The sequence below is a fragment of the Phocoena sinus genome, chromosome 3 (genome assembly GCF_008692025.1).
Source record: "Phocoena sinus isolate mPhoSin1 chromosome 3, mPhoSin1.pri, whole genome shotgun sequence".
Lineage (NCBI taxonomy): Eukaryota > Metazoa > Chordata > Mammalia > Artiodactyla > Phocoenidae > Phocoena > Phocoena sinus.
In genome coordinates, this window is record NC_045765.1 from 110,248,694 (window position 1) to 110,260,997 (window position 12,304).

At 35.6% G+C, this 12,304-nt stretch overlaps 1 protein-coding gene across 4 annotated transcripts in view; it reads left to right on the plus strand.

Moving 5' to 3' along the window:
* The window catches only part of HOMER1 (homer scaffold protein 1), a 125,713-nt gene that overhangs the window by 42,425 nt on the left and 70,984 nt on the right, over window positions 1–12,304 (plus strand). For all 4 annotated transcript variants that reach the window (XM_032628310.1, XM_032628311.1, XM_032628312.1 and 1 more), the window contains 3 exons: window positions 3,043–3,199; window positions 7,654–7,785; window positions 11,556–11,648. In XM_032628310.1, coding sequence (XP_032484201.1) covers window positions 3,043–3,199; window positions 7,654–7,785; window positions 11,556–11,648 — 382 coding nt within the window. The remainder of the gene's footprint in view (window positions 1–3,042; window positions 3,200–7,653; window positions 7,786–11,555; window positions 11,649–12,304) is intronic.

Below are 12,304 nucleotides of genomic sequence, written 5' to 3' on the forward strand. Positions count from 1 at the left end.
CTTTTTATTTTTTTAACACTTGGGATCCTTTGTAAGGTTCTGACTAGTGTCCCTATGTCCAATGTTGTTTCCCTTCAACCCACCCTTTTCAGTGCTACTAAATTTATCTTTCTAAAATGCAAAGCTGTTCCTATTTACATCTCTCACTAGTTTCCAGTGGGTACCCTCATGAACTGGCTTCTCTATCTCTAGCCTCATTCTTCAAAGGCATGCATACTCACTGAGGTTCTTGCTACACATGCCTAAGTACTATGCCCTCTAACCACTGTGCCATGGTTTCAGACTCTCCTTAGGCATCAGTTTCTCCACAGTAGCCTTTACCCACTTATTTTCAGAGACTCTACCATGGTGAAGGGCATTTTATTTGTTTAACCTATCTGTCTTCCCTCACCAGACTGAACTTTTCAAGGGCAAAGACCATCTCTCTCTGTTTTTACCATGTAGTAGATATTCCATAAAAGCGTGAATCATCTGCTTGTATGCCCTGACAGATGTAGTAACATCCTCATTACTTCTAGGAATTCTCTTCCCTGGGTATCAGCTGTAAAATTATTTCCCTAGTCTTTATCATCCAGATGTTGATGGCTAGGCCTTTAACGACAGAGATCTTGAACTACAACTTTTTTTTTCTTTGAATGAACTATAACTTTCTTTAAGAAATCAGCTATTCAGAAAAGAATTGAAGAAAACAGCGTTATTTAGTTGATGTCAGATGTCATTTGCTTGTAAAATAGCTAGTTTACCCTAAAGGTTTTTATTCAGAATGGAATTAAATTGTGTGGAATAATTGTGCAGATTAATTACACTGTGTGAATTAATATGGTGTGGAAAGTATTTATTGGACTCAAAACATCGCACTTCCATTGAATAAGGATTTGATGATTTGTCATATAAGGCTTGTGCAAAAGCAATATCATTGTCTTAACAATTTTACTTTTTTGGAAAATACATTTATTAGAACACATTCTTATAATTATCAGCCTACGCTATCTAGAAATTTATCCCCTGTCAAATGAAAAAATTATTATCAAGTCAATATAGCCAAGAATGGCCCACTTCCCTTCCTTATGTGTCTTAAAAAAATAGAATTTTGTGTGAATGAATTTCCCTGTGAATTGGAACTAGCTGCAGTCACTGAACTTTAATTAAAAGGTGAAAAAAAAGAAAAGCAGAGGTTGCAGGGCTTTCGGACGATAACCCAAATGTAGCACCAGTCTTACTGTGAAAGTCAAGGATTGAGGATGGGGAAAGGGAATGAATAGGGCCTACTCCTAATTTGGAAGAATTCTGTATCCTGGCATAGCGCCTTGCCAGATTATTAATAATTATTTGCTGAATGAACCCATGTATAATAGCAGTTAAGCCAGAAGTGATGACTTTCTGCTTCATTTTTTAGGGAGGGGCATAAAATGTATCGCTCACTTCCTTTCAAAAGTGATTCTTTAATAAGAACAGTTGTTATGGTGGTTTCCAGAAATGAAACTGGGAAGAGCCCAGTTACATACAGGGAAGGTACCTCCCTTTCCTAATAGCTCTCTAAGGGCTAAAGTAAATCATAGGAGACATATGTGACACTCAGCCCATTATTATTAATCTGAAGAAAAATTTTGCCAAAGACCAAAATTTGCCTTGCCTGTTTTCTAATTTCACTCTTTTCTATACTCTTTTCCCTTCTGTAAATTTAAAATTGGAAAACATTTTTAATTCTTTAAAATTAAAAATTTTAAACTTACTTAATTTTAATATTATATATATAATACCAGTTAAAAGTCTCTTTAGGACCTTAAGCTGCTTTAGGAAAGAAAAGTGTTATGTAAATGAAAGAAACATTTGGACTCCAAAAAATTTTTGGTAAATGCTCTTTACAAGAGAATTCTTACTGAGAACTTGGAAAATTTTGCCTTATAATGCTTCTATCACATACAGATCATCTCATGCTTGTTTTTTCAGACTGTAAAAGAAATCTGTAATGATCATATTTTGAATATATATTTTTGATAAGTTTTGATTCTTGAAATTATAATTTTTAAAACCTCTATTTATCTTTAATGCCTTACTTGATCTAAGTAAAAGATACTGTGATGATGGGCTACTTTGTTTTTCTTATATTTTTCAGTATAGTAGAGATTATATTGAAAGCAAACTTTCCCAGTAAATTCTTTACCTGTTACCAGAATAATGTAGTTTTTAAATGAGTAAAAACTTTTAACTTAGAGTCACATATAAGATACTTGTATTTAAACAGCATATCATCAATTCTAATTATTTACAGTGGTTTTGTTCTATAAAGGCACCACAAACACTGAATTAATGAGTGTTGAACCATTGTCAGGAGGGAAACACAGTGTTAGATTCCTGTGAGCCTCTGGTCACAACATTTTCATCAGCCAATCAATAATAACCTTGTTTGATGTATGTTTCTATCTAAAGACACCCTATTTAATATATATATTGTTGATTCATTACCATTGAACTCATGGCCAAAAGCACTGTAACTCATGCCTGAACAAAACTTATGTAACATTTTTTTCTCCATGAGGCACATCACAGTCTGCTTACATCTAGGAACAGACAGCACTCAGCACTGTGCTTGGGGGCCATTTGAAACAGTGAAAGCACCAACAAAAAGCACAAAAATGCAGACTTCATGGTGCTAAACAGATTGCAAAAAGAACACTTGTTTATAGTATGAGAGCTGAAACAAGAAGGCAGAGTGCTACCTTGATCAACCTCAGGTGGAAAGGTACATGTCAGGTAACTGGAAGAGACCAAGGAAGTACCTCAAGTATGGATTTTGGGGTTACAAATGCATTTTAGTGAGTAGGCAAAATCACAGATACAGAATCTTCAAATAATAAGGATTGACTGTAATTGTTTTAAAGAAGGTTATAATACTGAGTATTCAAATTAAAAGAAAGTTTCTCTTATTTTCAAGGATGTGGGAATTTTTGGGTAAGTGGAATCATACAGTTTTCATGTTCTATTGTCCAGTGGAATAAAAGTGGCTGCTTTCATCCTGTCATTTTGTTTTCTCCCCTACAGGGAACAACCCATCTTCAGCACTCGAGCTCATGTCTTCCAGATCGACCCAAACACAAAGAAGAACTGGGTACCCACCAGCAAGCACGCAGTTACTGTGTCTTATTTCTATGACAGCACAAGAAACGTGTATAGGATAATCAGTTTAGATGGCTCAAAGGTAAGTTACATTTACATTAAATAACCTTGCTGTTTTGCTTTATATAGTATACACTTCAGTTTTATTCAGAAGATTTTTATTTTCATTAAAATAAAATATTTTCTTTTGAGCTTTAAAAACTTACCTTTTAAAAAACAAAATTGATCATTTTCAGGGTAGCAACTTTTTCATCCCCTAAATTACTTGGATTAACCACCTTATATATATATTGAGTTACATGCCAAAATATTCTACAAATTTGAAGTCAGTTTATTTGATAAATGTTCATTGCATATCTGTTGTGTCAGGCATTGTGTTAGGTGCTAGGAATATAGTTTTCAACAGAACGGACACAGTTTCTACTCTTGGAGCATGTAATCTAGTGAGGAAGTAGACTTCTTTTCAGATATACTTCTATAGTCTAGTAGGCAGTTCAGAATCCCTAAATCATAGGAAGTCTTTCAATATTAAGTTCAGTATTCAATAATAAAGCTGACATCCATTATTCAGAAGAGAAGCGTATGGACAAGACCTGTTTTTATTTGTTAGGAGAGGCAGATAGTAAAATGTTTATCAGCATGGACTGCCTGGGTTTCTATCTCAATTCTACCATCTATGAAGTTTTTGATTTGGGGCAAATTATGTGTTTACTTCTCTGAGTTTCATTGTTCTCACCTCAGTAGTAGTTGTAAGGATTGAGTTGGTATCTACAAAGCACTTGGTTACCTCAGTGCCTGATGGAGTATACCCTTCAATAGGGGGGAAGTTCCATTTTTTCCTCAATGAGTTTTGAATAATACATGTAGATAATTCCTAGGAAATTTTCACAGTTCAGTGTAGAGTTAAGACCACAAACTCTGAAGCTGGACCATCTGGTTTGAATTTTTACTTTAATACTTACTAGCTATGTGACCTAGAGCAAGATATTTAATGTCTTCATGTCTCAGTTTTCTCATCTGTAAAAAAGAACTAATGTAAATAACTACATCATTACACCGTGGGATTATTGTGAAGATTAAATAAATTAATTTAGGCAAAAGCACTTAAAGTGTGTATAGTAATCACTATGCAAACACTGCTATTGTTATTATTAATATTATTCAGCTTTTTTTTTTTAAGATGTTGGGGGTAGGAGTTTATTAATTTATTTATTTTTGCTGCGTTGGGTCTTCGTGCGAGGGCTTTCTCTAGTTGTGGCAAGCGGGGGCCACTCTTCATCGCAGTGCTCAGGCCTCTCACTATTGCGGCCTCTCTTGTTGCGGAGCACAGGCTCCAGGCGCGCAGGCTCAGTGGTTGTGGCTCACGGGCCTAGTTGCTCCGCGGCATGTGGGATCCTCCCAGACCAGGGCTCGAACCCGTGTCCCCTGCATTAGCAGGCAGATTCTCAACCACTGCGCCACCAGGGAAGCCCCCAGCTTTTAATTATGTATTGCCTAGTGGTTTGGGGGAATCAAAGATAATTTAATTTAATGCTGATCTTTCAGTCTGTTTTTTCTATGTGCTCATTCCTTGTCTCCTTAACTGGATTATAGGACCCCAGGGGCTATGTGCACTTTGTCTTGTACATAAGTGACTAACATGTATTTATTTGAATAATTGATCCTCTTTTCATTTTTACTCAGGATTTATTTGGACTTGGGAAATAGCAATAGTTAATTTATCTGAAGCTTTATTTAATGAAGAATAATTTTGCCACATTTTGTAACTGTTTAGTGAAATTAACAGATATTAATTATTATAATCTCAGACCCTAGAGTGTTAATTTATTTCTTTTCCCTGACTTGATCCTTCAATTCTCTGTAATTTGTATTTCTCTCTTGGCCCAAACCATGGATAAGATGTGGTTTTATTAGAGAGGGCAGTTAAATGATATATAAAAGTAAAGTAGGCCCAAGTCCATTGTGATTAAATAATCCTCATGTGTTTTTCTCCTGAAGCAGTATGAACTATTGCTTCTGTCATTTCCATTTTTGAATATACTTTGTAGCTTGTAATTATTAGGCTCTTATATAACTCTTGTGAAAAAGTTTTTTTTGTTTCTTTTAATAAAATCTACTCTCTGTACTGGAGTTATATTTTCTATCACATTTTCCATTTTCTAGTTACCTTTCTGAACTGATGCTATTAACTGTTGCAGTTTCCTGCAGGAGTAGTTTTTTGGTAAGCAGTAGTGGTTTATTTGATGCAGCTAAATGGGTGAGTTTCTTTTCCCCACCCTCACTTCTGTTTCTGCACATGATGAGTTGGGAAAACCTTAGGTGCCCCTGATTAGAAAACATCCATTTGTTCTCACTTAAGGCCTTTTCTGTGCATGTCAAGTTTGCTTGAAGATTTTCTAATCCTGCTGCAGAGACGTCAGTATGGCCAAGGGCCAGGATCAGGGCACTATATGGTTGGTAATGACACAGCATTTCTACTTCTTTTCCTTGAAAAGACAAGAACTATGGGATTGAGAGACATATTTATTTTAAAGAACTAAAAATTTTTAAAAATGGATTTATAGTAGCACTCTATTTTAAGAATTCTAATAAATAATTTTAAGTGCAGAATCATCTATTATTTTAAAGTTTTATTCACTGATTAAAGAATCCCAAAACAAGTCATATGGAGGCAAGGAAAGGTTCAGAATGGGGATTAAAATGGAACTCTTAAACATAAAAGCAGAAAGAAGTTAGTCTGAAATAGCCAAACCAGAAGGTCAGTGACCAGCAACTCATGAGTCACACGTTTTACATGCCTAATAAAGCCCGTGTTCGCCTCACTATGTGAGAGTTGTTAGGGTCACCTGTAAGATGCCCATCTCTCCTTGGAAACACTCAGATCCCAGCTCACATGTACATGTACCCTCCTCAAGGAACACTCAAGGACCACCAAATCTAAAGTAGTTCTGGCCAGCCCTTGCCTTTCTGCCTCTCAGTCTTGATTCCATCCTGGTCTGTGGTCTTCACAGCACTTACCACTCTCTGACATTTCATTGGTCAGCTACTTGTTTACTTGTTCAATGACTGACTCTTCTTGCTCTAGAATGTAATCCACAGTTACGTTGCTTCTCACTGTTGTATCTCAAGTTCCTAGAGTTGCGCTTGGCATCTAGTAGGTATTTGCACACGCGAAAAGTTGCATATCCAAACAAGTCCTTACCATTCGTTAGTATATTCTTTCCCACTCAGTCTTTCATTTGATGACAACCCTGCATGTTAGAGCAGTTGTTAGCTACATTTTACAGGATCTAAAATGACATGCCAGGAAAAACAGCTTTTAAACCAAAGGGTAAGGCAGTATATTAGTGTATAAATTTTGTCGGAGGTGAAAATGCTTATAGAGAATAAGGGCTCTCATGTAACAACAGATAACGTGTCTACTGTCAGATAACATGTCTACTGTCAGATAACATGTCTACTGTCTGTGAGAGAAGGCAAGCCACCACTCTCTTACTGTCTACTTTAGTAGGACAAATGTCATACATTCATTATAACTTCATCAATACCTGCATAGCTCATAAATATTTACGTTTATACTGTTGTTCATGTGTACAGATTTAGCTTTGTTCTGGAAGGCTTGATTCTTATTCCACATTTAATAGTTCGCCAAATAACTGCTTATGGATTTGATAATGTATCTTTTTATTATTATGGGATCACTTTGTAATCTCAATCTCAGTTACAGAGTCATTAGACTACTTAACTAAAACTGATTCTGCACCTTAACAGTACTGGCAGAGGGGATGAACGAACTGAAATTAATGTGTTAAAGAGTAGTTGAAGTTTATTAAAGTGATCAGCAAAGTTAATATTTAATAAAGTACTAAAAGACTAGTTTTCTAAGAAACTATGTTATAAACAGAAGTGATAGTGATTCTCATTACCATGATTTTATACGACTTTATATGTAAAGAAGCAAAGTGTATATTTAAGGGTTTGTTTTTCTCTTGAGTAAAGGAAAACTTACTAAAGGATCGAAAGTTTTTTCTGTATCACAGTATATTTCAGGTAAGTTGGCTTTAAGAAAATTCTTGTTGAGGGATTTTAGAAAATAGTGATCAAATAGAAAATTTGTTCTATTGCTGCCTTTATTTTTGAAAGATTCTTTGGAGAGGGGTCCTTACTTTTTAAATAAACAACTATTAAAACCTACTTGCTTCTGGTGAATATCATCCAAAATTCATAGATATTGATCCTAAATGTTCAAAGAGAAGACACTGACCACATTAAAAACTCTTTAAAAGTTTTTGCATCACAGGAAAACTTATTTTGCTTGTAAAGTATTGAAACTTAGAGTGCCATTATACTTATAGTTTTCTTATTACCATATTGCCACAGTCACTTATAATGTTAAAAACTGTTTCTCTAACTCTTTATATATTTAACATTGTGGCTCAATAGGAGTCCTGAGTTTTTATGTATCTGAATAGTCCTGTGCTTAAACGCCTATTTGCGAATTTTTGGCTGGTTACTCATACTTGTTTTATTTTTCAGGCAATAATTAACAGCACCATCACCCCAAACATGACATTTACTAAAACATCTCAGAAGTTTGGCCAGTGGGCTGATAGCCGGGCAAACACTGTTTATGGACTGGGGTTCTCCTCTGAGCATCATCTTTCAAAAGTAAGTTAAATCATAAGATCTGAGTGGAAATCTACATCTTCAAATCAGACGTCTTAAATATATAATAGAAAATGGAGAGTATAAAATGTAGGAGAAATTTCTTTGGTATTTTCAGAACAACTGTAGTGACAGCAGAGCAAGAAGTGAGAGATCAGTGGATCCCACTGTCAGTTGGAAACATTGTATACATTAAAAACAGTCACCATTGATTGAGGAGGGTTTTTGTGGTTGACTAGGTATGATAGGAAATAAAATGTGGGAATTATCACTTCAGAATGGACTTTGCTCAGGAGTTAGCACCCTTGGTTGATGTTCTGTAAGATAGGTAGACACCAAACGCTTCTGAATTGTGAAAACTCAAGCTGATAGTGATATTTCAGACATGATAGCAGGCACATATAAGTTACTGTTTAGGAAAGTGGTGCTTTGTCTGGGTGAGAATTACTCTGAGGCCTCTGATGCAACACAGAGTAAGATCTTACTGTGGCTAGAACGGCTGATAAAATACAGAGCATCACCAGGCTAAATACTGGAAATAAAACAGTTTTCCTGCACATAAACAAAAGCCATGCAGTGTTCATACCAGCAGCATCCTGAGTTCTTGTGGATGTCACAAAGAAAGAGTTTAAAAGGAAAAGGAAACAATCTCAGGATAACAAGATGATCAAGGAGATGAGGATTACTCACTTTTACCCTTCACATTTGATGCTCACCAGACCCAAAGAGTTATGCTTAAAACTTCTCTGTTTGAAGCATTCAGTTAAAAGAATAACCCTACATTTGAACCATATTTTGTGTATGATTTGGTATACATAGGATCTGATGGCTTGAGAGTTGAAATAGCTCAAGTGCAGGGTAATCAGGCTCTTGTTAGATATACACCGTTAATACTTAAGTGAAACCTAAGCTGTTCGTTATAGAAATCATTGAGATTCTTAAAAATTATTTCTTTTAAAAAATCTTACACTTATGTGAATATTTATTGACTTGAAGTTATAATTAGATAGTTCAGTAGTTAAAATAATCTTTCTTTCCTTTTGTTTTAGTTGTAAACTTTCCTTAACACTTGTTTTCAAGTGCTTTTGTTATCTTTTTGATATAAATTAGAGTTGAAAGCTCAATTTTACAACTATTTTAACTTTTGTCTTGATGATTATAAGTCATTCTCTGTAAGGTGATTAAAGCAAACAAGTGTTAACTGATTTCATTTCTCTTACACACATTATATTCTCTAAATATATTTCTTGAGCTGTGGTAAAGTTATAAGTTTTAGACTTAAAGTATTTCAACATAGCAGGGAACACAGGCATCGAGTTAAGCATTGTACCTCCATAAACAATCCCCTTAGGAAATTACACATTTATTCTAATATTTTTGCCGTTACTCAGAACCTTTTTGGAAATTTTCTTTTGAAATTGTCTATTAAAGCCTATAGCAAAAACATTACAACTATAATTATATTACACTTGCTGAATTTCTTGACAACAAAGGAACTAAATTGTGGATTAATTTCTCAAACCTGCATGAAATGATTTTTGAGCCTAAGTAATTTTGACTATATTAAGTTGTTGTTGTTTTTTTACTACATCTTTCAAGTTACTGGGCAGATAGCTAATGTGGCAAAGAAATAGTTTATTAAATTCTGTCACTCATATTGTCTTCTCTTATCTGATCTTTTTTCTAAGAATAGCTTTTATAGTTAAAGAATTTTATTTTTCCTCTTTAAAGTTAGCATATGCTTTTGACCAAGCTGGTAGCGAATTCTAGTATTGTATTGTGAGGGTGGATTAACCATTAGGAAACAACTCAGTAGCTCCTGGAGCCAACTCTAGTTTGTTTATTCACTAGACTTGGCTCTAAGAGCTTATGATCAGTCTCTTCAGAATGTTTTGGTCCAAAGATCACAAAATCATGACTTATTTTCCAAGCTACCTTGAAGATTAATGTCGGTGCTTTGTAAACTATAAGGGACCCAAAGGAGTACATAATCTTTTACATAAGTGAAGCAAGCCTGTAAATATTCTGGCTTGTTTTGTCACTAAAATCATACATGAAATGAAACATTGTAATAGTTTGGAGAAGGCTCTGAAGGCAATTCTAGGCAAGGTACTCTCAAAATATGAGAGAGCAGCAGCATTGAAAGAAACTTCTGGTCTCCTAAGGTTGATGTATGAGGAAAATTCCAACTATGCTTGGATTGTTAGAGTGCTTACCAAGTTGTATTTTGTTATCATGGAAACTTAAACCTATAAAAATTAGCAACAGCATGGGTCTTTATGAAGTTGAGAAGAATTTTAAACATTAACTACTTTGGAATGCCAAATTAGTGTAAGAAAAACTTTGTGTATTATTTCAAATTACATAAAGAGAAATTAATTATGGTTTTGCTTTTATTTCAATTCCAACAATGTGAATGAGACGTTTTTAGCTCTATATTCAGACTTTTTTTTTTTTACAGTAATGAGATATTCTCTTTAATTAGATAAGTATAATAATACAGATTCAGTTTCCTGATCTACAAGTTGTAGGTGGGGGTAACAGTGTTTAAGAAGGAAAGTTATAACAATGACAACTTTAATTTTGACCCTCCTCCGTCTCCCTGTTGGCAGGTCAGAGTATCATGAGCCTTTCCTTACAAAGCTTTCCTTCCCAAGATGGCAATGAAATCAGGGTTGGCTTATGGGGTTCGAAGAGGGACCTATAATTTCATATTTTTATTGCTAGCTATAACAGATGTTTTGAATTGCACAAAGATTTTAGATTTTTTAAATTTGGTTATTTTGTAGCCTTGCCTTATTCTCTCTGAGAACAGTGGCAGACTAGTTTCCACTTCCAGTTCATAAATAGATACTGTTTGTGGCCATGACATTTATTTGATTACCATGGGTTCCAAAGAGTTAGCATTTCATATAAAGTAATTTTTTAAAATTGTTGCCAATCTTAAAGACCTTTGTGGGGTCCTGCTTCTCCTTTCTGCTGCTGTGCATTAGCTGTTTAGGAATCTTTGGAAATGAAGTTTTAGTAACGTCAGTTAGTGACAGTAGTAAACGTTGCTGTTTGTACTGCTGCAAATAAAATGCCTTACATAATACAAGAGTTTATATTCTAGTAAAAGTTAAAGGCATGATCCAGATACAGAGATGATTAGGAGTGGACACTTAAGCGATTTAGTTTTCTCCATGAGAAACAAACATAGTATGCCCGTCTTTACTGATTCCACTCCCAACTTGTACCCCACACCTTGGTCTTAGTAAAGTATATCTGAACAACCAAGGAGAGACAAAACTAAGCTAGCTGAAACCAAATTCTAACTTAGTTTTATCATGATTTTTTTTTTTTTTTTTTTTTTTTTGGGGGTACGCAGGCCTCTCACTGTTGTGGCCTCTCCCATTGCGGAGCACGGGCTCTGGATGCGCAGGCTCAGCGGCCATGGCTCACCAGCCTAGCCGCTCCACGGCATGTGGGATCTTCCCGGGCCGGGGCACGAACCCGCATCCCCTGCATCGGCAGGCAGACTCTCAACCACTGCACCACCAGGGAAGCCCCATCATGATTTTTTTTAATGAGATCTGTCAGAATACTTTATAGTGCGCAAATGTTGGATATTAGGTTTATTTTCCTGTTATTTTCATATTATGCCTGTAGTTGATTTGAGGGCTAAGTTGCTGTGTAAGAGTCTGTTATTCCATAAAATGGAAGAAAACTAAGATGAAAGTGGGCATTAAGACCTATTTTTATTTGATTAATGTATATAGTCTTTCTACATTCAGTTTGCAGAAAAGTTTCAGGAATTTAAAGAAGCTGCTCGACTAGCCAAGGAGAAATCACAAGAAAAGATGGAACTTACCAGTACACCTTCACAGGTGGGTATCTAATTTCTATTCTTACTTATAAACCTTGTTCATTTTAGGTGGTATCCTTTATGCCAGAGATAAATTTAGGAAAATAATGGCAAAATTAAGGTGATTGGATTCCAAGGTAGACATAGAAATGCACCCTTCAGTTAATCCATACTAGTGGAGAAAGGGTTTTTTTCCTATATACCAATGTGTACAAGAATCTCAGGGGGGAAAAATCTGTTTAGTAATTAAAACTCAGTTTTTTAATGTGCATACAACTTAAAAACAATTGTGTATAAAAAACATAGATTGCCCTATTGTTTGTATTCTGTGTTCTGTGATGGTCAGCCGGGTACAGCCCCGCAAGAGAAGACATAGGAGAGGCTTGGGAAAACAGAAGTTTATTGTCCTCACAGGTCCTAGAAACAGGAGGCACGACACACCTCTGGGGGGGGCACCAGGGATGCCTCAGGGTGGTCAGAGGGCAGAAAGCAAGAGTACAGGGGAACACCAAGGCTAGAGCCTGTATTGGGGTTTCTGTTGGGAATGGCAGGGCAGGGTGAACAGTTTAGGACTGGCTAGCCTGAATGATTTCAGTGGGCCGTAAACTATAGAGAGTTAGTTCCTAGTTGCCTAGTATCGAGCTCCTTGGATGATTAAGGCAGAGGAATATTGTCTCC